A 27,852-nucleotide genomic window follows, 5' to 3' on the forward strand; every position below is an offset into this window, starting at 1 on the left:
ACGCTCATGTGTTTTCCGGCCCATATCTGTATAAATGCCCAATCTGATCTATCTTCAAATGACGGAATTACTGGACAGAAAACTGTAGCAGAGAATGGAATATGACTAATGTAGAATAGTACAGTATATACAAAGGCGCCGTGCCAGTGATACAATACGCCAGCGTAACAAGACTTTTCTGAAAAGGGTATATAAAGTCTAATACACGGACGTTTCCAGATCGTTATTCTAGTCTCCTTCATTCTATAAAACAGCTTCAAGATACAATATAACATTCTGGTGCCAGGGAGTATAATCAATTGCTGAGTTTTTGGGGTAGATTTACTAAAGCTTCTAAAACAGACAAGTGGTGGAGTTAAAAACTGAAAACCGAAAATAGAGAACCTGGCGCCAATTATCACCTGGTGCAATCACCTGATTCTGCTGCTTTCAGCTATAAGGAAGAGGTGGAGTTACTCATAGCAGCCAATCAGATTGTTTATTATTTTCTAGAATGCAACAGAGAAATGAAGCTACAATCTGATTGGTTGCTATAGGCAACACCACCACAGCTTTAGTAAATCTACCTCCTTGTCCTGCTAGTCCCATGTTACCCAAGTTTAGACCCCCAGCAGATGCTTACAGGGTAGGTAGCAGGGATTTGCTTGTCACTGGGTGCAGACAGCATGGGTACCCCTTGGGCCTGATTCATGGTTGTACGCTGGCATACCAATGTTTCCGCAAGTGAGCGATTATGTGCCACTGCCACAATGCGCACGCAAAGCATTTGATTTGTGATTCCGCTCGCAGTGAGGATTCATTCACAAGTGATTGACAGGAACTGGCCATGTTGTGGGAGGTAACAGGAAGTGGCAGCAAAAACCCGGGTTTGTCAGGATCGTTTCCGGGGCATGTATCGACCACCAACTGCGATCCTGTATGTAGAAATCACGTCTCCGGCGGCCATTCTGCGCGACCACAGACTTACTGGAAGAGTCAAAGTTGCGTGGGCTCCGGAGGGCATCTCAGTACAAATCCCAGTTGAGCCTTTTTTTTTTGCCTCTGCACATGCATCGTGATGGTCTTGCAACTACGGTTGCAGCGGGGATTTATACGCAAAGTGATTGACATTCAGGCACCATTTGTGGATAGTAAAGGGGGGGGTTGTTACTAAAACTCAGGTGTGTCGCGACCGTTTTGAGCATGCAATAGTCTGCGACTGTGATCCTATACGCAGACAAAATGGCTGCCGCGTCTCAGTTCTGTAGGCCAGTATGTTTGTCCAATGGTGGCGTCTTCATGCACAAGCTCTGGATCTGCGACGCCTTCAGTGGCTGTCTCAATACAAAAGTATGTCTGTTTGGAGGGGTACCTTTGGCACCTAGTATAGGGAAGGGGCAAATCTGCACTGATGAGGATGATTAGCAGGCGGGTGCAAATGTAAAACCAGGCGGGTGCAAACATGACAGCCTCTCGAAGTATGCGCAGCTCTGCAATTAGGTGATCAGACACGTTTTTCTTCTGTGCGTGCAAACTGCGCCCAATTTACTCACAACTCTGTATCAGGCCCACGGAAAATAAACAACGGATGCAAAATTCAACCCCCCGCCCCCCCATCCCCATTCAGACAGTGCCATTTAAGCCTTTCAGGGATCACGCAGCCCTTTAAACTGACCCTGCACGGCGCCCATAATAATTCCATTACACAGCGCCATCGTGTCCTTCCGCTCATGATACAGAGATCAGAGTAGATGATCTAGTGCCCTCTTCTCTCCAAAGTACTGTCATAGACACACACAAAAAATGAGGCCTGGTAGATTCATTTGCAGGGTGGAGGGGGAAGCGACACCGTCCTCCGGGTGTTAATCAATCATTAGCGCTCTCTCATCTAATAACTCAAGTGGAATCTCTAACCTAATGTGTGTTCCAGGTGTCAGCGGGCTCCTGCTCGGCGTGTGCCTTTATTTAGTGGAGAGCTGTCCTTCTCGCTGTGCGGTGTGCTCACAAGAGGCGACTGTCTGTCAAGGACTCGCATATATAACAGGTAAGAGCCCTGTCACTATTATATTGCTGATAGAACATTAGACGATTGGGCTACGCACAGAATCCCCTGGTAATGAATCTCCGGGCAGAAATCATCCCGTGTCACATTCCCGGGGAGAAACACACGGGTAGAATAAATACTGCTTTATACAAGGCCACACAAACGCCAGAGCTGGGATTCCGACTCTATTCTCCTTTTTTACATACACGGTTGCTTCTTTTTTCACTTTCTGTTTATTCTTCGGTTACAGCGCCAGTTCTAGCTGACGACATGTAGGGAGTATATGGGTGGCCTAGGGGGAGAGAGACGGAACTGTCCGGCCTTCTTGGCTGTATATGACTTTTATTGGAGTCACAAAGATCCGCAATGATTGGACAAATTTGCGCTTTGTGGCCCTCATTCAGATGTGGTTGGGCAGTGGCGTCACAAGGGAGGTGTGGCCAAGGGGTGACACCAAAAATGGCAGCTCCTGCTCAGTGACAGGAGCTGAGTTACATTATGTGCAGCAATCGGCTCCTGTCACTGCGTAGGAGCCAGCACTGCAGGTACAGCACCACCCGGGAGGCAGCCCGCACCTCCCAAACTCCCCAAGTGACGAAAAACGGGTGTCGGGATGCAAAGCCCCTCCCCTCCATTGAAACCCTGCCCCTTCACCTTTCAGACCCCAATTGATGGAAAATGGGTGTTGTGGCGCAAAGCCACGCCCCTTCCAGTGAAGCCATGCCCCTTTTATTGTCGCCGCAACGGGTGTACAGGAGGTAAGTGACGCCTCTGTGTTTGGGGCTGCATCTGCTTACATAGAAGCAGCAGCGATAGCACTATTATGGTAATGCAGCAGGGGGCGCCACTCCTCCTGCTGCATTACTAATCCAAACTGCGTCCTGGGATGCGGCACCGCCTCCTCCCCACCCCAAAAAGTCATCAGACTGTCAATCCAGAGATTAAACATGGTGGTGATCGATCGGACACAGCAGTACTTTTCTAATTTGAACACGGTAAATTACTATCATTCTGCGTTTTCCGATGGTGTATGCAGTCGTGTTCGGCAGCCATGTGTGTGCCGGCAGACAAACACTCCCGAACATGAAGCCTGCACAGATCAGCGAGGGCCGTGCACGCTTCTGTCAGTGCATTAGTGTAAATAAATTGTTAAAAAACAGAAGCAAAAATTGCGTTTGGTCCCCCTCTACCCCTCACAAGTATGAACAGCCCCGGGATGTTTGAGGCGGCCCAGATTACAAAAGTAAAGGGGATCAAATGTACGGGGACCCCTATAATTAATGAACCAGCACCGGGTTCTTTGAGTGGGCCCTAGTTCTAAAAATACAGGTAAAAGATGACATAGGGGTCCCCCATATTTTTAGAACCAGCACTGTGGTCCACTAGCAGGGGGTAATGCCACACTTCACGAGCCCCCCCCCCCCCCCCTTCCCGCCAGTATTTTCCCCCTTAACTAGTCAGCCCAGGCCAGGGATTCCTGGGGAAGTGGGAGTGGGAACACCCCCGATAATGGAGTCGTGTCCCCGCCCCCCCACCCCACACACTCTCCAGGGCACCCAAGACCTGGGCTGAAGCCCGGGGCTGTCCCCGACACCCCTGAGCTGGTAGCATTGCAGTGAAAGTAAAAATAATATTGTCTTTTACAGGAGTACTACAGGTCCCAGCAACCCTTCCCTCCATGCCAGTACTTGGAGAAACACAAGTACCATCATGTGGGGCATTAAGGGCCCACGGGTACTTATACTCCCCCTGTAAAGTAAATATTAAAATGAAGACAGAACACACACCATACTTACCGACTTTATGGCTGCTCTCCCCGGGAGAGAGCAGCCAGGTCGGCTCAGCAGGGGGCGGGGTAGGGTAGAGACGGGCAAAGGGGGCGGGGCAGAGGCGGAACAGGGGTGGGGCGGAGGTGGGGTGAGGGCAGGGGGTGATGGATTGCGTCATTTAAGCCATGCGCCCCCCCCCCCCCCCGCTGTGTAATGCCGCTATAACCGGCATTTTACTGCAGGGGGCGTGGCTATGATGACGCGATTCAACAAGAATCGCGTGATCGACTGCCCGGACCGCTGACTTTACTCACTAAGTGCGCGGCCGGGCAGGGGGAACCCCAGAAATCGGGAGACATGCCTGCTCTTCCGGGGGGCCGGGAGGGTCATCCAATTTTCGGGAGCCTCCCGGCCATTCCGGGAGAGTAGCCAAGTATGCAGAACACACACACACCGTAACTTTAATACACTCACATACTGTATACTCACCTTGTCCCGGGCATGTTCGGTCCTCTTCTCCATGTAGAATCCTGCTGCATGGGGGTGGTGGTGGGGGGAAAACATACTCACCTACCACTTGGGGAAGTTTGAGCTTCTTCTCCAATAGGCTCCCAGGGGTTTAAAAAAAAAAACAAGTGACCCGATCCAGCCTGGACAGATCCAATCAGCGGCCTGTTCCCATGGTAGCGGGCACTGATTGGCTGGTGGCCCTGCAAATGACAGAACCCCTGAGGGTCCTAGTGACCGTAGTGCCCAATTTATTGCTCTGCCAGGTAGAGGGCAGGGGCCCAGACGCACTTGCACACAGGCCTCCTCCTCCTCCCTAGATGCGCCCCTGCCCAGTGGTAAAGTGTAGGATGAGAATGGAACATTGGGGGTAATTCCAAGTTGATCGCAGCAGGATTTTTGTTAGCAATTGGCCAAAACCATGTGCACTGCAGGGGGGCAGATATAACATGTGCAGAGAGAGTTAGATTTGGGTGGGGTGTGTTCAATCTGCAATCTAATTTGCAGTGTAAAAATAAAGCAGCCAGTATTTACCCTGCACAGAAATAAAATAACCCACCCAAATCTAACTCTCTCTGCACATGTTATATCTGCCTCCCCTGCAGTGCACATGGTTTTGGCCAATTGCTATCAAAAATCCTACTGCGATCAACTTGGAATTACCCCCATAGGCTTTTAGGATTTGGAATATGTATTGTTAATGTAATCTAAGGGTTAGGATTACGAAGTGGGAGGGGGCAAGTTGCGAGAGTTACCTATAGCAACCAGCTTTTATTGTAGCTATAATTTTTGTAGTACATTTTAAAAAATGATAGGTATAAGCTGATGGACAACTACACTGGTCCACCACTTTCCAAGGTTAGGTACATCTCCCCCACACACTGTAGTAAAGTTCACTGAGGCACTAAAAGAGACATAGGTTCCTGCAACCTGAGATTGGTGCAGAGGGGTCCTGAGAGGAGTGTGGGGGAGATGTATCAAACCTTGGAGAGAGACAAACTACCAACAAGCAGCTTATGGGCGGGATGTATTCAAATACATCGCCACCCACTGCAGCGATGTACTAACATATGCAATTAGCATCACAATGCGGTGACAGAGGCCCCTCCCCCTTCCCAGCGATACCTGTCAGAAGGTGTGCGGGAGGTCACAATGTGTGTCGCTTGGTACAAATGAACATTCAGGTCCTCTCTATATAGAAGTGTTTAACATCTCAATATACTCACAGAGATCCCAAACAACTGGCGTCCTGGCAATTGTCTCCGTGGCCCGTCCCTTGTGTCTGCCGTAGACAACACAAAAGGCGTCACTTTCCTGTATATAATTGCAGCCTGCAGAATCAATGCCTCGATCGTACGTTGCGGGTCGATAGAAAGACTTTACAGTATACTATTTCCACTTCATATCGTGTTGATTGTGTCCCTTTAATCCCAGCATGTCGGCTGCCGTCGGCGTATGTGACAGAGATGCGGCCTAACAATTACATATGGCGTTTAATGTTTTCGGGATAGCACAGATTACACTTAACGACTTATTTTTTTTACGTCTTTAAAAAACAATCTGCAGCATCATTACTGCGGCCCGTATGGCGGCGTGTTAGGCTGGTGCGTAAATCCATTACTCATGAAGCCGCGGTTTTTTAATGGTATTCTTTTTTTTGCCATTTTCTAAATGAACATACCGAGAAGCTGTGATTTCTGCATTATTATATATATATATAAGACATTTTCCCCAGAGCAAGCTGAAAACTCAGCTGTTCTCCTTTTGTCCAAAATAAAATAATAGTAATACAAAAAAAAAATGGCCAGCAATTGAAGAATGAGTTGTTTTCACGTCCTTAGTTTGCTGGTTTGTAATTTGGACAAACGCGCGGCTGGCAACGATTCACTCTTCTCTGTATTTGTAAGGAGCACTTTGCTGCGGAGAAGGTCTCTCTGTCTAAGTGAACCTTCAATTCTCTCAAGATATATTTACTATAGTCTAAAGTGCTTCTCTTTAGCACATACACACTCATGAATTCAAAAGGATAAGAATTCATCAGAAAACATATAGCAAATCGTGAATTGCAGGTGGTCAGCATGGAAAATAGGGATGTTTCTAGCACTATGGGGGTCATTCTGAGTTGATCGCTCGCTAGCTATTTTTTTGCAGCGCTGCGATCAGATAGTCGCCGCCTATAGGGGAGTGTACTTTCGCTTTGCAAGTGTGCGATCGCATGTGCAGCCGAGCGGTACAAAAATGTTTTGTGCAGTTTCTGAGTAGCTCTGGACTTACTCAGCCGCTGTGATCACATCAGCCTGTTCGTGTCCGGAATTGACGTCAGACTCCCGCCCTGCAAATGCTTGGACACGCCTGCGTTTTTCCTACCACTCGCAGAAATCGGTCAGTTGCCACCCACAAACGCCCTCTTCCTGTCAATCTTGCGATCAGCTGTGCGAATAGATTCTTTGTTAAATCCATCGCTCAGCAACAATCCGCTTTGTACCGGTATGACGTGCCTGGTTGGCTGAGAAAGGCTGTCCCTCAGCCAACCAGCGGCCTGTTACTACGGTAACAGCCGCTGACGAGGTTGGGAAGCAGTGCTGTTCTCGGCTCTGTCTGTCCTCCGCGCCCGGCGTGCTCTCTGCCACAGGGGATTTGTCTACAGGGATGATGCTGCTGCTTCCCCCAATGCACGGCCAGTGTTGCAGGTGAGTGCCTGCACCTCTTCACACAGTGTTCCCCCTGTGTGGTGCTGTGATCCCCACCATTTTCTACTCTCCCCCCATATCCCCCACTCTCCTCCCTGTGTCCCCCACCCTGCCCTCTATGGCCCCAATCTCCCCTCTGTGCCCCCACTCCCCCGTGTCGTCCAATCTCCCCTATGTGGCCCCCCACTCTCCCCTCTGTGGCACCACTCTCCCCTCTGTGGCCCTCACTCTCCCCTCTGTGGCACCACTCTCCCCTCTGTGGCCCTCACTCTCCACTCTGTGGCCCTCACTCTCCACTCTGTGGCCCTCACTCTCCCCTCTGTGGCACCACTCTCCTCTCTGTGGCCATCACTCCCCCTCTGTGTCTCCTACTCTCCCCCCTGTGACCTCACTCTCCCCTCTGTGTCCCCTACGCTCCCTTCTGCGGCCCCACTCTAACCCCTTTGGATTTTCTTAATATATATATATATGTGTGAAAAATTAAGTGCATAAGAGCGCCTAATAGTGTTATATGTTCCAATAATTTTGCGTAACCAAATCACCCTGTGAGGTGTGCAATGAGATCGCAAAAGAAGACAACTTAGCTTCCTTGAGGACACTTTCAGTCTGATGACACTTTAGAGCATGTAAATTAGAAAACAAGAAACAAACATAGTGTGTACTGTTTCCTAAAAGTATTTGTTTAAAACAACACACAGAGCTCCAAAATTAGGAACCTTGCTGGTCCCAATACACATACAAGAGCTAAGCAAATTTATAAAACGTAGACACAGTTTAATACAAAAGGTCCTGAAGCCAATGCAGGTAGCAAACGTACAAGATAAAAACAAGTAAACAGCGTAGTGTCCACAATGGAAAGTATCGGGTGAGCAGCAAATCCCAGTCCCGTAAACATATATTAAAATAAAGTCCTGAAGCAAATGCAGGTAGCACACGTACAGGATAAAAACATATAAACGGCTTATCTGTCCACTGTTGGAAGTAACGGGTGAGCAGCAAGTCCCAGTCCCAACGCGTTTCGTCCTATAGCAAAGGACTTCATCAAGGGGATGCATAGTGGGAGCAATGCAGGATATTTATGGTACTGGTAATTGATCACATGACAGACAGGAAGCAACACATCACTTCCTATGAATACTGGAATAAATATTCAAATGTTTAAAAGACACTAGATAGGGTGTATATATTAAAATACAACAACATCAGTTTTAACATTAGAGTACAAAAGGAATGAAACTACAATGAAATTGAAGTTTAGAAAGTTTTGAAACGGCTCAGGAGCGGCCATGAACCGCATGTTGAACCGCACATACGTCACTTCCGCCCGGCGCTGGGGAGAGTGGCAGTGCGCCATGCGGATGTGAAATCAGCAGCGTGAACCTCATCGCGTCGCTTCCGCCGGGCGCTAGGGAAAGCGGTGGTGAAGGTCTCAGCGGTGGAACACAGTGTGAAACGCACTGCATCACTTCCGCTATCCGGATGACAAAGACCAAACGTCACTTCCGGTCCGGCTGGCTGAAAGGAGTTCACAGTGAGGTTGAAGACATCTGTGGTTAGTTCCGGGGTTTTGACACACACGGCCATCTTCATAGGCCTTCGCCTGGCAATTTCCTGCTTTTGACAGCGCCGTGGAATGCACGGACATTTTAAAAGAGTCTCAGTGAAGTGAATTATCATACATTCATATACTAAACAGGTGGAAGAAATGAGCGGACCTTTAAGTCTAAAAACAATTAAGAAGATGATTATTAATGCTAGTGACAATTGTATTAATATATAAAATTATGTTATAAACTTTTAAGAGTTTTTTTATATAAAAAAGTTTAATAGGTATAGTGAATAAATAATGATCTCTAAAAAGTGAAAAGTAATATTCGTGAATGAGATACTGATACCATGATATTAAGTGGACAGTGAAGTGCAATAAAAGTGATGGGTGAATAAATATACTATAAGGCTAAGGAAAATTGATAACTTTCAGAATATTTAAGATGGATTATAAGAAGGGTGCAATCTCAAACCCTTTGTTGAATCCAAGAGGTGCAAGTTTCTTTAATTAAAAAATCCAGAACATTTCCCTCCTGGATAATTTGTTCAAGATATCTCCGCCTCTTTCTCCAAGGTTGACAATTTCAATGCCTTTAAAGGTCATTTCTTCAGGGTTTGAGCTATGAACTTCGAACTATGAACTTTAAAATGTCCGTGCGTTCCACGGCGCTGTCAAAAACAGGAAATTGCCAGGCGAAGGCCTATGAAGATGGCCGTGCGTGTCAAAACCCCGGAACTAACCACAGATGTCTTCAACTTCACTGTGAACTCCTTTCAGCCAGCCGGACCGGAAGTGACGTTTGGTCTTTGTCATCCGGAACGCGGAAGTGACGCAGTGCGTTTCACACTGCGTGCCACCGCTGAGACCTTCACCACCGCTTTCCCTAGCACCCGGCGGAAGTGACGCGATGTGGTTCACGCTGCGTGTCAAAGCCGCATGGCGCACTGCCGCTCTCCCCAGCGCCGGGCGAAGTGACATATGTGCGGTTCAACATGCGGTTCATGGCCGCTCCTGAGCCGTTTCAAACCTTTCTAAACTCCAATTTCATTGTATTTTCATTTCTTTTGTACTCTAATGTTAAAACTGATGTTGTTGCATTTTAATATATACACTCCATCTAGTGTCTTTTAAACATTTGAATATTTATTCCAGTATTCACAGGAAGTGATGTGTTGCTTCCTGTCTGTCATGTGATCAATTACCAGTACCATAAATATCCTGCATTGCTCCCACTATGTATCCCCTTGATGAAGTCCTTTGCTATAGGACGAAACGCGTTGGGACTGGGATTTGCTGCTCACCCGATACTTTCCATTGTGGACAGATACGCTGTTTACTTGTTTTTATCTTGTACGTTTGCTACCTGCATTGGCTTCAGGACCTTTTGTATTAAACTGTGTCTACGTTTTATAAATTTGCTGAGCTCTTGTATGTGTATTGGGACCAGCAAGGTTCCTAATTTTGGAGCTCTGTGTGTTGTTTTAAACAAATACTTTTAGGAAACAAACAGTACACACTATGTTTGTTTGTTTCTTGCTTTCTAATTTACATGCTCTAAAGTGTCATCAGACTGAAGGTGTCCTCAAGGAAGCTAAGTTGTCTTCATTTAACTTGCACATTGCACACCTCACAGGGTGAATTGGTTACACAAAATTATTGGAATATATAACACTATTAGGCGCTCTTATGCACTTCATTTTTCACACATTTTTACCCATTTACTGAGCATGAGCTGCCACCTATTGACTGATGGGGTGTGTTATAATATTATAGATAATTACATCTTATAACACTTTATCTGTGTGTCTGAATCTAGGATTATCCCAAGCGCTATTCTCCATTTTTATATATATATATATATATATAAAAGGGGCTCTGCTGTCTGGCGTGACGTGTATAAGGGGCTCTGCTGTCTGGCATAATGTGTATAATGGGCTCTGTTGTCTTGTGTAATGTGTATAAGGGGCTCTGTCTGGTGTAACGTGTATAAGGGACTCTGTTGTCTTGTGTAATGTGTATAAGGGGCTCTGTAGTCTGGCGTAATGTGTATAAGGGGCTCTGTTGTCTTGTGTAATGTGTATAAGGGGCTCTGTTGTCTTGTGTAATGTGTATAAGGGGCTCTGTTGTCTGGCGTAATGTGTATAGGGCTCTGTTGTCTTGTGTAATGTGTATAAGGGGCTCTGTTGTCTGGCGTAATGTGTATAAGGGGCTCTGCTGTCTGGTGTAATGTGTATAAGGAGCTCTGCTGTCTGCTGTAATGTGTATAAGGGGCTCTGTTGTCTTGTGTAATGTGTTTAAGGGGCTCTGCTGTCTGGTGTAATGTGTATAAGGGTTTCTGCTGTCTGGTGTAATGTGTATAAGGAGCTCTGCTGTCTGGTGTAATGTGTATAAGGGTCTCTGTTGAGTGGCGTAGCAAGTACAAGAGGTTCTGCTGTGCTGTGTAATGTGAATAATGGGCACTACTGTAGATGTGCTATATGGAATGGAAAGGAATGTCCCGAAAGTGATGAGAAATGGATGGCGTGTCATGTTGACATGCCCCCATTTTTTTAGTGGACACGCCCCTTATGGCACATGGCCACACCCATTTCACAGTACCACTAAGATTTTTTTTTTTTACTTGCACTACTGGGAATGAGTTACATTTTTGGAGATTTTGGTTTAAAGGATTCTATTTGGCATCCACTTACAGTGCTTCTGGAGCAAGTGGCATGCCCAATATTAGGTAGCCACACCCCATGAAATATGGCCACGCCCCCTGCACTTTCACACATACCTTTCCCCTTTTCTTGATCTGAAAAAAAAAATGGTGAGCTATAGACACACAGCAAATAAACCGTAATTATAGTCTTCTCATCTCCACCATTTGTTTCCACAGCTGTTCCCACCAATACTGAAGTTTTAATGATCACAGATGGAAATATAACATCCATTGGCGTCACAGACTTCTCTTACCTGTCAAACCTAACCCTGCTTAGATTAAGCAGCAACAAAATCCAGGAGATCCAAGCTGGAGCTTTTCTAAAGCTCACCCAACTGAGGTCTCTAGTGCTGGACAACAACCAACTATCTGCTGCATCAGTCAGCAGGGAAACTTTCCTCCCACTCCGAAATCTGGAAACCCTGCAGCTAAACAATAACTACTTTGCCAGCATCAGTGGTACATGGTTTGAAAGCACAAAGCGTCTGATTAAGCTGGAGATAAATCAGAATCAGATTACAAAGCTCACCCATCACAGCTTAGGGCCTAACGCATTTCGCAGCCTTGAACATTTGGACCTATCAAGCAATTTTATAAGTTCCATCCAAGAGGAGACTTTTCTCGGGCTGGAGCATCTGAGGGAGTTGGACCTCTCCAAGAACAGGCTGACGAAACTTCCAGGCGTATTCTCTTCCCTATCTCATCTTTCCCTCCTCAACTTGGGCCAGAACCGCTGGAACTGCACCTGCGAACTTCATGAGTTAGCGCATTATTTAAGGAATTATACCTATTCTACATCACGGATCCTGAGAAACAGGAACGGTCTACGCTGCATTTATTCCAGCAATCCAGGGGTCAAATCTCTGCTGCAGCTGACAGAGTGGAACTGTGCGCCCAGATCATACAATATCTCCGCCTCATCCAGGGAAGGAGACCGAGGATATTTCAGGGAAGCAATTTTTATAACAATCTTAGTTCTCGCAGGTAACACAGACCAGAAATGCCACGCGCCTCATTTACAGTTAGGAGTAAATCCATCTAGAAGGTACAACTTTGCACCTTGACAAAACCATGGGGGTCATTCCGAGTTGTTCGCTCGGTCATTTTTTTCGCATCGCAGCGATTTTCCGCTTAGTGCGCATGCGCAATGTCCGCAGTGCGACTGCGCCAAGTAAATTTGCTATGCAGTTAGGAATTTTACTCACGGCTTTTTCTTCGTTCTGGTGATCGTAGTGTGATTGACAGGAAGTGGGTGTTACTGGGCGGAAACTGGCCGTTTTATGGGTGTGTGCGGAAAAACGCTACCGTTTCTGGGAAAAACGCGGGAGTGGCTGGAGAAACGGAGGAGTGTCTGGGTGAACGCTGGGTGTGTTTATGACGTCAACCCAGGAACGACAAGCACTGAACTGATCGCAGATGCTGAGTAAGTCTGGAGCTACTCAGAAACTGCTAAGAGGTGTGTAATCGCAATTTTGAGAATCTTTCGTTCGCAATTTTAAGAAGCTAAGATTCACTCCCAGTAGGCGGCGGCTTAGCGTGTGTAAAGATGCTAAAAACAGCTTGCGAGCGAACAACTCGGAATGACCACCCATGTTGCTCTGCAGGCGGGGGTGTAATATGTGCATAGAGATTCAGAGTTGGGAGGGGATGGTACTAGCTCAACTCTAAATCACACTGTTAAAATACATGCATGCAAAAAAGAAAATAAATATGCACCCCTTGCATCGCAACATAGTTTGTCTATATGTAAATTACTGCCCTTTGGCTGCTTTTGGTTCTAGTTCTATATGATCTCCTATATTATATTGTGTAATCATGAAAAGGTCATTTATAAATGTTAACTAAGCAGCAGTGCTGGGGGAAATGTTTTCTTCTTTTTTCACGTGTGTTACCGAAACGTACAGGTTATGGTTCAATGACGTAGGTCGACAATGACATTGTCAACACAGGAGAAAAGGTTGACATGTGAAATGTACGACACGGGACATGTCGACACATAAAAGGTCAACATAACATTTTTATACTTCCTTGGTATAGTTTTTTGGCGTAACATGACCGGGAACCCCAATTAGTGCACCGCGTGTCCCCTTGCATGGCTCGCTTCACTCACCATGCTTCGGCCAGGGTGCCTCGCTCCGCTACCGCAGAACTCGACACACGTTACTATTTCCAATCGTAGTCCACGTGGATGGTAACGTATGACAATGTTTTTTTTTTTTTTTTTAAATGTCATGTTGACCTTTTCATGTGGTGACCTGTCCCGTGTTGACCATTTTAACGTGTCAACCTTTTTGCTGTGTCAACCGTGTCAATGTCGACCATTGGGTGACGCAAAAAGCAATAACATAATGGAGGACATTTAGGAAAACTGGTGCAAAGGGAAAGGAAGGTGTTGCAACCAGGCTATTCTTAATAGTATCAGTCTGCTGCTATGGGGAACGCCCCATTTTCCCCATTACACCGGTTTACATAAAGGTCCCTGAGATCGGCACACTGCGGTGTAAGTGTAGCAGGCGTCAGTAACACACTGCGGTGTAAGTGTAGCAGGTGTCAGTAACACACTGCGGTGTAAGTGTAGCAGGTGTCCGTAACACACTGTGGTGTAAGTGTAGCAGGTGTCAGTAACACACTGCGGTGTAAGTGTAGCAGGTGTCCGTAACACACTGCGGTGTAAGTGTAGCAGGTGTCCGTAACACACTGCGGTGTAAGTGTAGCAGGTGTCCGTAACACACTGCGGTGTAAGTGAAGCAGGTGTCAGTAACACTGCGGTGTAAGTGTTGCAGGTGTCAGTAACACACTGTGGTGTAAGTGAAGCAGGTGTCAGTAACACTGCGGTGTAAGTGTAGCAGGTGTCAGTAACACACTGCGGTGTAAGTGTAGCAGGTGTCAGTAACACACTGCGGTGTAAGTGTAGCAGGTGTCAGTAACACACTGCGGTGTAAGTGTAGCAGGTGTCAGTAACACACTGCGGTGTAAGTGTAGCAGGTGTCAGTAACACACTGCAGTGTAAGTGTAGCAGGTGTCAGTAACAGTGATTACTTATGTCATTACAGGAGTAATTGCTGCATTATTTCTGATCATCTTCCTCATCGCCGTAAAATGTAATCTCCGGCCACGCGATTCTACAGATTCGACATGCTGCGGTTCTGCGGAAGCCAGAGATTTCCCTGGAATAAGAAGCCACGTCCCCAAGATCCACGTATCCCAAGCGAATAATGGCGATGTCGTGTCCTTTGTTGACCCTGCCAGGAGTCATAATCCCTACATGAAGAAGAACACTGGCTCAGTACTCCTGGGACACAATCCGGCGGGGTCGGGCAAGTCTTTCCGAGCCAGCAGCAAAGAGAACGTGCCAGGGAGTTACTACGTCTGTTTCCGCTGTCGCTTGGTCCAGTGGCGTCCCACCTGCCCCCCAGTCATGTCTGACGCTGAAGGGGCCGGATCCATTTCAAACCGCATTCAAGGGATTACTTATAATAAAAAACACTTTGTGCGCGGTGCTCCGTGGGCTGGTGCAACCACAGCTGCCATACAGGGATTGTCACGGTGTGACCGAGGTAAGATTTCTGACAGATAAATAAACAGATAAAGCTGATAAAAATGATGTCATCACGGTGGCATTTAATGACAGTTGGTCTCAACTCTGACCCCTCCCAGCAGTGTCGGTCAGCGGCGGATTTCCCACTAGGCCAAGGGTGGCCAACCCGGTCCTTGAGAGCTACTAACAGTTCATGTTTTCCAGATCACCTGGCTGGTGCACAGGTGCAGCCATTACTACAGTAACTGTCACATTTTCAAACATTTGCATTCATTCCTAACCGCCACTTTCTACAGATCCACAGGTGGCCTGGAAAACATGCACTGTTAGAAGCTCTCAAGGACCAGGGTTGGCCCCCCTGCACGAGGAACTTGAGGCTAGTTGATGGGTTCCGAAGGGGAATTACATGTAAATAAGCCCATAGGCTTCTACAGGCAACACCATCTATAGATGCAGTTGTCTACCGGGTACAAGCTCCAGAAAGTTTTGCTTTCAGGAGCTTAATACATATTGGTAATGCTTCAAACCTCAGAATATGTCACTTTCTGTAGTCCTGACCACAGTTTACCCTTAGTACATCTTGCCCCCAAATAACAGCATTATATTCAACCAAACATGTATAACAGTCATATATAACACCTCTGCATAGGGAGGAGGTCACACCAACTGCGCCCCAAACATCGCGGCCGGGACTCACTGGCAGGGCAGCCATCGGGGGGGACTGTGGGGACTGGTGTCCCGGGCCCTTACAGAGAGGGGGGCCCAGCACTTGCTCCTACCGTCAATACCTGTAGAGCTGCACTGGTCTGTGAATCAGCAGCAGTCTGATGCGCAGGAGGACTTATTAACACGCCTTATCTGCGCATCAGCTCTCTGTAAACCATTCCTATAGGTCCGCACCTATATGTAACGTCACAATATATGACATTACATAGGGGTGGAGCAGTGTGACAGAATTTTTTATTTGGAGGGAGGGGGCCTGTCTATTTTGTCAGTCCCGGGCCCCACAATTTCTGATGGCAGCCCTGCTCACTGGCATTTGGTGCGGCTCCCCTATTTGAATTTTGGATTGAGCTGCAGTCCCGGGAAATGTTTGTCTTTGGAATTGTCCCTATATTACAGTAATGATCAGCTGCACTGTACAATTTCCCGGGCTTGATGCAATGCATGTATTATTCCCATAGAGGTGTATTACAGAGACACACACAGTAACCAGGCCAGTGCTGAGACAGATTATGAGCTCATACACTGTACTGTACGGCCAGGGCTGCAGCCAGCTGTCAGTATGGAGATCATTGATCTATATGGCGAGTGCATCATCTGTGCTCACTGACGCGCAGGACGCAGCTGGGACGCAGTAGGCCTCGTAGTTTCAGCGAGTACAGAGCCCGCGCCTATGACAGAGAATAATAATCTTTACAGCAACAAAGGCTGTAGCTGTGATGGATGCACCTAATGACATCACAGGCATCCTGTGAGGTCACCACTCTCCGCCCACAATAATCTGACCCGGGAGACATTAGGATCTTCTTCTTACAACAACCCACTGAAAAGGTGAATCTGCCCCTCTATAAAATGAGGGATCCTATTTATTAAAGAAAGGGCCGGTGTGAGTTTCTAGGTCTGGCACTATTACAAAAAAAATAAAAAATAGTAATAAAGAAAAAAAAAAAGCTTTAGCACCTAAAAATACGGTAGTACCATATGTTATATTATGTCTACTGTCTCTCCCCCTGCAAATAAGTGTTGTTGGAGAAACCTCTATTCATTTCAGAGGTATAGTATGTGCGGAGATAAAATTCTGGTCGCCAATAATTCATCACTGTACATCATTTGCGCCGTGGACCCATATTTTTGGCCACTTTGATAAATTCCCTTTACGTCAGCTCCTCAATGTCACATTTGAGCTATGATGTCACTATGGCGTCACTGCCCAGCATTACACTTCCAGACTGGAGGGAACGTAAGAAGTAGCAAGGGGTGAAGCCTTCCTCCAGAAATAGGGGTGGGGGGACGTCGGTAGCCTTAATAAAATATATGCTTTCCATCTGCGAATCGTTGGGGGTTGTTGCAAACCGTCTCCCACTTACGGCAGCCCTGAACTTGTGTGCAAAAAGCAGCAAGTTCGGGGCGAGATCAGAGCCTGATGGGGCGACTTGATGCGTCGTTGCTTGAGTTTCTACACCGTTCCAACGGCACACAGGGCTGCCATCAGATATTGCGGGGCCCAGGACTGGCGGAATAGGCAGGGCCCCACCCCCATTCCACTGGACATGACCTGTCTTAGGAGTCTATTTACTAAGCCTTGGATGGAGATAGAGTCAATGGAGATAAAGTACCAGCCAATCAGCTCCTAATTGTCAAACACAGCCTGTGACATGACAGTGAGATACTGATTGGCTGGTATTTTATCTCCGATTACTTTATCTCCATTCAAGGCTTAGTAAATAGACCCCTTAATTACAAAGGGTCTGGGGAATTCCCGGAGATGTGGCAATATGACACACACTGCACACAAAATATACAACAGCAGCAGTAGCTTACTACTGTATACTTCACATAGTAATTCTCCTGATCCATCATGCTGCTAGGTCTCTCCACCTCTTGCAGCCCATTCCCTGCTCCTCTAACTGCCTCCCCCTACTCTTTTTATGCCGCCTTGGGTTGGCCACGTCATTAAACAGTTTTAAAAAAAATCTGCGGCAGCGATTCTAATGGGTGGTCCATAGAGCAGAGAAAGTTGAATGCCCCCTCTCCATCAGGGCCCGGGAGTGGAGTCCCCGCAGTCCCCCCCTGATGGCAGCCCTGACAGCACATCACTGTTCTCGTGGCTAATTCGATCAACCTATTTTACCCCACAAGTTCCCATGTCACGCAGTGTAGACGTTGGATCTGGGGATGTCTTTAGGGCCATCTTAACAGCATTGAAGGCCCTGGGCAATAGATGGCTACACACCCATTCATGGGAACCAATAAAAAAAACACATAAGTTGCCCCTCCTGCATCTCTACATGCTTTCATACAGTAAAGGACTGTCAGCACTCTGATAGATAGCTCCAGCCATCCACCAATCAGCACGCTGATTGCCAGTCAATGTCTGGCTGCAGGCTGGGTGGCAGGTAGAGAGGCAGGTGCTCAAAGGCCCCTAGAATTGTGGGCCCTTGGGCAGCTGTCCAGTGTGCCTCTACTGTACGTTATGATGGCTCTGGATGTCTCAGCAGTGGGAAACTGGGCATTCAGTGTTGAAAGTGCCTGCACAAGCTGCAATAAAACATCTTACTGCACAGTCACACTCAGTTGCAGAGTAAGACCACCAATTAAAAGCGAAGTTAGCTCATGTAGGGATTCCTAGGTCCAAAACAAAACTACCAATATGGGGCCAAATCTAATAGCCTGCGAGTTGCAGGCTGTGCCGGACTGTGTGCGAGCATTGCCTTAAAGCAGCAATCATTTACATGGCCAAACTTACCTGGTTTTGCAGTATAAATGATTGCCACTTTAAAAATACGGCAATACTCGCACATAGGGGGTAATTCTGAGTTGATCGCAGCAGGAATTTTGTTAGCAGTTGGGCAAAACCATGGGGGTAATTCCAAGTTGATCGCAGCAGGAATTTTTTTTAGCAGTTGGGCAAAACCATGTGCACTGCAGGGGAGGCAGATATAACATTTGCAGAAAGAGTTAGATTTGGGTGTGGTGAGTTCAATCTGCAATCTAAATTGCAGTGTAAAAATAAAGCAGCCAGTATTTACCCTGCACAGAGACAATATACCCCACCCCAATCTAACTCTCTCTGCACATGTTACATCTGCCCCCCTGCAGTGCACATGGTTTTGCCCAACTGCTAAAAAATTTCCTGCTGCGATCAACTTGGAATTACCCCCCATGTGCACTGCAGGTGTGGCAGATGTAACGTGCAGAGAGAGTTAGATTTGGGTGGGTTATATTGTTTCTGTGCAGGGTAAATACTGGCTGCTTTATTTTACACTGCAAATTAGATTGCAGATTGAACACACCCCATCCAAATCTAAAGGGCCCTACACACTGGCCGATTTTTTGAAAGATATGAACGATCTCGTTCATAAATGAACGAGAACTCGTTCATATCTTTCAGTGTGGAGACTCCTGCGATGAACGATGCGCGGCCCCGCGCTCGTTCATCGCTGGTCTCCCGTCGGCTGTGCATGCAGGCCAATATGGACGCAGTGCAGGTGGGGCAGATGTAACATGTGCAGAGAGAGTTAGATTTGGGTGGGGTGTGTTCAAACTGAAATCTAAATTGCAGTGTAAAAATAAAGCAGCCAGTATTTACCCTGCACAGAAACAAAATAACCCACCCAAATCTAACTCTCTCTGCACATGTTACATCTGCCCCCCCTGCAGTGCACATGGTTTTACCCAACTGCTAACAAATTTGATGCTGCGATCAACTCGGAATTACCCCAATGGTTTTGCCCAACTGCTAACAAAATTCCTGCTGCGATCAACTTGGAATTACCCCCATAGTGCAACCCAACCTGGTCTGCCTACAGATCAAGATGGACACCATCCAACGTAATGTACCCCATTATCTGTGCTTCTTTGCTGCGTTTATCACTTGTTCTTCTTAACTGTATAATTTCACATCTTATATCTCAATGTATAATTTCCGTAGGTGCGACAAGTATCAGAGGATCGTTCCCTCCTCCTCCCAGCGTCTTGCCCGGCGTCAAATCTGACGACACTCGCAAACCGGATCCAGTCTACAGTATCCTAGAGAGAGGACCAAGGAAGCTGGTTTCCTACTAGCAAAGTGCTGATGTCATGAGTCGTTCTGTACAAATGAAGATACATGACGCCAGGCCGCCACCGCCGCGCACACATCCATCACAAAAAGGAGGCCCCGGCGTTCTCCTGGATGAGAGAAAAGATATTTCTTTACCGACAGATAATGACCTTATCTGTAAATACATGGAATGTGATAAATTAGGGGAACCCAGAAGACAAATAACTGAACCAGAGACACAAAATGTAAAGTTTCAGGAACAGAAAATTCAGACTCGTGTCACACAAGGAAATTGTTTTTTGACTAATGACAGCGTTGTGCTGTCAGCGCGGATAAGACAAGTGAATATTCCAAGGAGGAGTGTCGGCTTTTATCTACCACATAGCCAGCACGACGAGCCAGACATGGCGGCAAACACATCTCAATCACGCCAAGAACAGCACTTCTTCCGTCCGCACCTGGGGAGCAAGTATCTCCTAACCATCAACAAGAACGACTACGAAGGTGGACAGACGGGCCGCAGAGAGACCCTCGTGGATCCGTTGAAGGATTTGGACATCGACAGCCAAGTATCTAGCATAAAGTACACCAGGAAGTCGCAAGATTACTTGAGGGTGAAAGTTAACCTAAAACCGTTTCGGAAGTTAAGGGTCCACCCGCAACAAAACACCTGCGTAAGCTCCGAGCCCACGAAGAGGAGCCACGGCTCAAAGCAACTGCCACCACAGCTGCCCCGAAAGAAATTAAAAGGTCATGTGATGTCATCGGGTGCCGCAACGAAGGCAGAAAACCAAGACACTGCAGCGCATACTAAACCCAATCGTGTTGACGACTCTACAAGGGCGGCTGCGGGAACGGTGGACTGCGTCGTTACTAAAAATATAAACGCACTTGATGAAAAATCCAAAGGGAGGACCGGAGGACAGGTTGCATCATCCGACGATCATGCAAATGACACAATGACCTACACGGCAATTACTGAGAGAGATAGTAGTGGGTCAGTCCTGCAGACTGGGAGCGTCGCCGCTAGCTCGCCAAACATTTCTGCAGAGCAACTTTCCAAAGTCCTGGGCAGAGAGGAGCTTTTGGACTCTGAAGTCGACGAGAAAGGAAACGTATCAACAAAGCAAAGCGTAAAGCCGACTGAGCCCACAGAGCAGGCGTCACAGGGGCTGCACGAGGGGTTAACAGAGAGTGAATTGCAGGCACAACGCGGAAGCCTAGATAATACCGGAGCCTTCCCAGCAAATGTGCTTGGCACAAAGCTGTCAAATGTCACCGAGATTTCTAGAAGGGAAGACTCTCTGTCATGTGGAAATTACACCGAGTGTGAGATAGATATTGCTGGCTCATCATTGCCGGTTAATAAGGTCAATGGCCACTTAGAGGGCAATAGAGGAAATGTTATTGCTGAAGTGGGTCATTCGCTGGGACCCAATAATTCAATTAAAAACAGCGCAATCGATGAACCTGCGGACAGAGGGACTGAAGCGGTCGGCTCTGGCTCGCTCGCTGATCCTGGGGAAGGAAAATCACAGCATCCTGGAGGCTGCGCAATAGAAAAGATGGATTTTGAAGGAAATGAGACGAAGAATATAAATGATCCAGATCATGTCAAAATGTATCCTGCCGCTAATTTACAGAGCATCCCTGGAAGAGAAGAGCTGCCATCCAGCACAGCCCTTGACATCCCAGCTGGCACTAATGAGCACGTGCAGGCAGATAACGGGCTCGCAGACCCTGCGTCAGGACAGTTGGACGACTCTCACTCTGCAGCAGCAAATGAGGCCCTTTCAACTGGCAGGCAAATCACCCAGGCCTCAGATCCAGCTCTGAAACCCACAGAGCTGGCAGCCGCTGCCGAACAGCCTCCTGCATTGTGTCCGCAGCACGGCGCGCAAAACAATTCAAATAACAATCACTCCAAGCCGCCTGCTGGGACCGCGAGGAGGCATCTCAGCCTGTCAGACACCTCCAAAGTCATCATCCTGGTGGAAAGTCTAAACAAAACTGTCAACCTACAAAGATATCTGACCGAACGAGGCACGAGGCTTCAGGCCCAGCAGAACACAAATCCTTCCAGCAATGATGCTGACAGCACTTCAGGAGATGGGAGCCAGAGGAAAAAAATCTCCCTCATTCTCCCGGAGAAATCTGGCGGCGGAGCCCCAAAATCCACCAGCAAAAAAATAAAATGACTAATTAGTTGCAAAATCAGGGATTCAGACTGAAATATCCACTTGTTTACTCGTCAGTGGAATCGCTAGCAGGAGCCAGGAACACAGTCTGTCCAGCAGAATATTGTAGTTTTATAATGATATTCCATGTATACTGTATTGTTATATACTGTGCAGCCAGAACAAGTAATTTCGCTGAAGTTGATGTATATACAAGGTGTGGCCACTAGGTGGAGGCGTCTGATCTCTTATTACCAGTGGCAATCCTTTCCTGGCCTCCTGCAGTGACACACATACTGAATAATCCAATCTGTACGTTCAGCATGAATATGATATTATTTGTACGGCTGTGCCTTGTTATCAAGTGATGTAAATAGGTTAATTGTAGCGCACAAATCACAGCACGTATCCCGTGTTCTACAGTACTATATAGATAAGCGTGAGGCAGCCTGTGGCTCTGCAGCTGATGTGGCACTACTAGTCCCAGCATGCCCACGCACAGATTGCTTAGGGCATATACAGAGTTAGATACAGACAATAATATCTAGTATAAATAGAGATGGTTCCCAAAGCCCTGTGTGAGTGAAATCTGTGCAAAATAGATAATAAACAAGGTTCTTGGTTAATCCAGAATAATCTTTTCATAGAATGATAAAAAACAGAATGTATACATACAGTATAATTATACCCTGGCTGCAACAATGTTTGAATACACCAGTGATGTGAGTCTAAATGTAACAGTTCTTAGCCAAAGAGTGAATTCTAGAGCCTAATGTTAATCAATTGATAAAGGCAATGACTGTTCATATGTTACGGATCTCTGGAATGGCAAATACTGCATGTTCCTTACATCATACGTCGTCCAACAATGCCTTATATAAGCAGAATTTGCACAGAGTTTAGAGTAGATGTACTGTACATGCAATATCTTGCGCGTTTCGCTCACGTGCTTGCAAGCTTCATCAGGGTTAATCAGTTGCATATATAGAAAAATATCTTTAGAATTATGCAAGTACGCAGATGAGTGATTCCTTACTGTGTTCAAAAGTAAATGCAAAGTTTTAAACAGACCCCATCATTTTTAAGTTGATAATGTCTGATTCTGAGTCACCTGTGACATGAATGCAAATCCTGATCTGTGAACAGAATGCGACTACTACACGACTGCACCACCACAATCTTCTGTCTGCGTGAGCATTTGTCATCATTATCATCTGCACTTACAGCTACCCAATGCCAGAAGCGGCCATATTGGCGTCCACAATATGTACGCAGGGATCAGAATAGAAAGTACACGTCCATATGCACCCATGAGGTGATCCTCTTGTGTGTAGTCAGTGGCAAATGCAGGATTTCTAGGGGGGGGGGGGTGGGGGTTCCAAATACAATCCACAATCTCCACTCTGTGGAACATTGGAGCCAGTGCAGGAGTCTGGGGGATTGGTAGAAGAACCTAGTAACATCCCTTGACATTAATGTACACATTGGTCTTTTTATACACTGGATACTGTAAGGACTGCAGTATTAATATGTAACACTATAGATGGTCTATAGTATAGGCCGTATCCAACATATTTAAATGATATAAATAAGTGGTCAGGAAAAGGGTAACATACCATAATAAATAAATACACAAATATAATAGAACCAGTACTGCACTTTCTAAGCACACTTTCTCCCACCTCATGGTAAGGCTCCTGTCTCTTCTTCGTGGAAGCTACTCTCTGGTCCAGTGCAATGACTGAGTTCTCAGATCCACACACACAGCAAGCTTGGTAGAAGAAGCTTCAGCCACTGGGCACGTGCAGCAGCTCTGCTCTGTCCCTTACACTGCATGATGTGGCGGCGGCTCTCACATTGCTATTGTTGTCATAATTTGAGCCACTTGCCAAGTGGAGGGGGGTTTCTGGGCAACTGGAAACCCTCCCTGTGTTTGCCTATGTGTGTAGTCACATTGTCACCCCCAAGTTGCAGTCTATTCAGCAGCTGCAGAGGAATAGCTGAGATGTGTACATGTCTGAACTCCATGTAGGTTGGCGAAGATTACAGCCCGTGATGCATGTACAGTATGCAAATGTCTGGATGGTGTCTTGGGGGCAAGTGCAGAATTCCTAGTAGGGGTTTTTTTTATGCTTGATTTTGGCCCTGAATGGGAAGAGAAGTATAATCCCTCCCCCCGCCCTCCTCAAAGTGCAGCAGCCCATGCAGAGAGCCCAGAGACTATACAAGTTAACCCCCGTCCCCTGCTACACTATGAGAGATTCTCCCCAAGCATCAGCTGAAAGCTTCTCCCCATGCATCGCACCATTATACAATATTAGTAGAATTATACAATGCAGAGGCCACTTCTGTGTGATAAAGTGATCCCTACTGTTATATATACACAGTCCCTTCCAAATATATGTCACATAGTTCCTACTGTTTTATATGCATAGCCCCTTCTAGCATATGTTATATACTATAGTGCTCCTACTGTTATATACATATTCACAGTCCATTCCAATATATATATTATAATGAAGTGTTCCCTACTGTTACATAATGCATAGCTCCTTCTGATGTATAAAAATTATATAGGGTCCCAGTTGCGCCTGGTTGTATAAAGCAGCTTCAATAGAACACTATAAGTAATAAATAAATAAATAAATACATAAATAAATAAAATGAAGCGCTGTGAAAAAATAAATGTTGTTAATACCAGTAATGTTTAGTTTACAGCTCTTTTGTGAAAGAGTGATGTAAATGTCCGGAAAATGAGGAGCAGTTTTTATTTCGGATTCCAATAGGTGCCCTGGTGGGGTTTGTTTTGCAGCAGGTGATAGCTAGCTAGCTGACCCTAAGTACCTTATTTGGGCTGCTGAATTCCCCACTTGCGGCTGTTCTCCGTGTTTCTGTCTCCGAACGTGCACTTCAGGTCGCGGCGGTTCGGCACTTCTGGTTGTTCGTATCCCGTGGTTCCAACGCGTTTCGTGCCTTAGCACTTAGTCATGGATCATCCATGACTAAGTGCTTAGTCATTTATTTATTTATTCCTTCTGACGTATACTACACATCCCAGCATGCCCTAACAGCACAACACACCGCAGCTGGGGGGCCACAGGTTGACTACCCCTCTTATCTAATAAAGTGCTCCCTACTGTCATACATGCCCAGCCTCTGCTTATGTATAATAACGCGCTCCTTACACTTACCTTCTGGTGTATATAATGCACAGTCTCCTCTTATGTCCATCATTCCTGGTCATTCAGCCATCGGTGACTGACTGTTCTACTCCCAGTATAAAGGGGTGTGGCCCGCAGCTGCTGCCGCGTTACTCCCCCCAGTTCCTCCAATCAGACGACACCCATTTCCTGCTACTCTGCATAGGACATCAATCCCACCTGCCGGACAGGTCGGCACAATGCAGTCCCAGACCTCGCAGCGACGCAGAGTCCCAAGATTGTGACCGAGCAGCCAAAACCCGGGCGTGTGGAATCTAGGACAACAGCTGGACATCTAGAAGATGTCTAAGCAAAATTATGCAATGCTTACAACCTGTGGATCGCCAACCAATGTGGGACTACAAGTCTCAGCACTTGCTTCAAATTGTTTTGATGAAGGTCTCTGAACTCATTGTACAGTTGTAAAGAAGTTTCTGCTGTATCCGACAAGGTCTAAATACTGACATTTAAAATGTCGACAGGGCAAATAGTCGACACAAGTTTTTCCCCAAAAAATGTTTGGGGTGTGTATGTCGACATAGGTCAAGATGGACACCGAATAAGTTTACCGCGTAAGCACACATGACTTGCTGCGCTCACCATGCTTCGGGCGCGGTGGCTCGCTGCGCTCGGCGCACTATTATATTCTCCCTCCAGGTCCACTGGGCTGGTAAAGTATGAACAAGTCGGTTTCAATGAAAAAAATCATGAAAAACTCATGTCAACTTTTTGAACGGTCGACATTTTAAATGTCGGTATTTTGACCTCGTCTGTATTTTAAATGTCGGTATTTTGACCACATCGCGATTTTGACCTTGTCGGGACTTTGGTCGTTGGTCAATGGTTGTCGGTATTTTGACTGTCGGGATTTTGATTGTAGGTAAATTGACCGCAAATTAGGACGACAGTCATTAGGTGGACCACTGTTGGTCGACATGCCAAAGGTCAACATGATGAAAAGGTCGACAATGATCCTGTACCCATCGTATAGGCGAGCAGACAAAAGGACATAAAGCACGGGTGGCGTGGATAGAACAGGAGAAGAACAACAGGGAAGAGGGTCCTGCCCAAGAGGACAGGGGGGCAACAACTGGAAGGAGAACTGGAATAACAAGGTGGGGTATGAGGAGGGAGAGAGATGAGTTAGGCGGAGGGCTATAGGGAAAGGGAGCCTTTGAAGCCAGAGAGGCTGGAAGAGAGTCGGACATGGCGAGGGACTGTGGGGGTCATTCCGAGTTGATCGCTTGGTAGGGTTTTTTTTCAGCACTGCGAGCAGATAGTCGCCGCCCATAGGGGAGTGTATTTTTGCTTTGCAAGTGTGCGAGCGGTAAAAGTTTTGTGCAGTTTCTGAGTAGCCCAGAACTTACTCAGCCGCTGCGATCACTTCAGTCTTTGTGGTCCCGGAATTGACGTCAGACACCCGCCCTGCAAACGCTTGGACACGCCTGCGTTTTTCCAAACACTCCCAGAAAACAGTCAGTTGACACCCACAAACGCCTTCTTCCTGTCAATCTCCTTGCGATCGGCTGTGCGAATGGATTCTTCGTTAAATCCATCGCACAGCAACGATCCGCTTTGTAACCGTACGACGCGCCTGCGCAATGCGGTGCATATGCATGTGCAGTTCTGACCTGATCGCAGCGCAGCGAAAAAACCTAGCGTGCGATCAGGTTTGAATGACCCCCAGTGTTTCAGAGGAAAAAGGCGCTGCGGGATAAATCTTGGGGGCGACGATGGGAGGAAGGAGCAGGAGCACATCGGGGGCACTGACGGGCGCTGTTAAAGGTAGTATGCCAGGTTAAATACACTTTCTCTTTGGAAGTTCATATCCATATTGCCTGGCACTGAGTTACAGATTATTCAGAGGCTGTTCTGTAACCTAAAGGTTCAAAAACATTCTCCAACAAAAAAGTGAACATTATATTAAATCCATGTGCGCTGCTTGTTTAATCAAATTGGTTGCTATGGGCAACATCACCAATTCTCTGTTTTAGAAGCTTTAGTAAATTTACCCCAGAGTTTCTTTACACATGAGGACTTACACACGCACATCGGATCACAGGTCGCATGACATATATACAGAGAGCACAGGATATTACCAGGCGCACACATGATGATGTCATGCTTTGTGATGGGGTAGACTTATCAAATTATGTCAGACTGTATCTTGTGATGACGCAAACATGACAGTTCTCTTCCAGTTACAAAGCGTGACCTAATAATGTGTTACAATAGTCTGTGATGAACAGAAGATAAAGTCACTACTCACTTCAGGACATACGTTCCATCCTCTCATTAACAAGGACGATATTGGCTTCGGGATGGAATATCCGATGGGCGGTCGGATGTGATGGTACGCCATATCAGCAGCGGCAGCAGCTAGACAGATTTTAAACAGAATTACACCTCAGTAATGCAGGAGAGGAAGACAAAGACAGCGGTGTGCCAAACAAGTGCACCAACATACCTGGGGCTTAATGGCTTACTGTTATCCGCAGCAGCCAGTCAGGTGTTGTCTAATAACTGGCTAGTGTAGTCAGACTAATGATAGCTAGCACCTGATTGGTTGCTGACTATGGGACTGAATCTGACGTAAAAACAATCATCGATGTGACTACACGCATGAAGGCGGGAATCCGGCTGGCGCGCCCGTTTCCACCTGCAGCCGCTTTGTGTCCAAATCAGAATCAGGTCATTAATTTCTGTTTTTTATTTAAGAGAAGTGGCTTTAATCATGTAAATTGTATCCTCTACAGCAGTACAGAGAGTGTCAGGAATTTTCTGTTATCCCAAATATAAGCTATAACTAACAGCGATATAAATAACAGGTTCTATGCTGACTCCTGGATGAAGCAATGCAGGTAAAGACATTGGCCCTCATTCCGAGTTGATCGGTCGCAAGGCGAATTTAGCAGAGTTACACACGCTAAGCC

General features: G+C 46.7%; 2 protein-coding genes across 5 annotated transcripts in view; one reads left to right on the plus strand and one right to left on the minus strand.

Annotated features, from left to right (window-relative positions):
- The window catches only part of TNNI3K (TNNI3 interacting kinase), a 308,028-nt gene that overhangs the window by 62,434 nt on the left and 217,742 nt on the right, over nt 1–27,852 (minus strand). For all 4 annotated transcript variants that reach the window (XM_063939083.1, XM_063939082.1, XM_063939084.1 and 1 more), the window contains one exon: nt 27,189–27,298. In XM_063939083.1, coding sequence (XP_063795153.1) covers nt 27,189–27,298 — 110 coding nt within the window. The remainder of the gene's footprint in view (nt 1–27,188; nt 27,299–27,852) is intronic.
- Nucleotides 1,904–19,565, plus strand: LRRC53 (leucine rich repeat containing 53). The gene is made up of 4 exons (XM_063938681.1): nt 1,904–2,023; nt 11,417–12,223; nt 14,293–14,796; nt 19,432–19,565. The coding sequence occupies exons 2-4, from the start codon at nt 11,443–11,445 to the stop codon at nt 19,563–19,565; spliced, it is 1,419 nt and encodes a 472-aa protein (XP_063794751.1). The 5' UTR covers nt 1,904–2,023; nt 11,417–11,442.

The sequence above is a fragment of the Pseudophryne corroboree genome, chromosome 9 (genome assembly GCF_028390025.1).
Source record: "Pseudophryne corroboree isolate aPseCor3 chromosome 9, aPseCor3.hap2, whole genome shotgun sequence".
In the NCBI taxonomy this organism is placed as follows: domain Eukaryota; kingdom Metazoa; phylum Chordata; class Amphibia; order Anura; family Myobatrachidae; genus Pseudophryne; species Pseudophryne corroboree.

What these genes read in the sequence shown, in the direction of transcription:
- LRRC53 (XM_063938681.1), top strand. Translation starts at nt 11,443, where the DNA reads ATGATCACAGATGGAAATATAACATCCATTGGCGTCACAGACTTCTCT. An exon ending in AACAATCTTAGTTCTCGCAG is followed by an intron (nt 12,224 to 14,292) that starts GTAACACAGACC and finishes ATGTCATTACAG; the next exon opens with GAGTAATTGCTGCATTATTT. An exon ending in ATTGTCACGGTGTGACCGAG is followed by an intron (nt 14,797 to 19,431) that starts GTAAGATTTCTG and finishes TAATTTCCGTAG; the next exon opens with GTGCGACAAGTATCAGAGGA.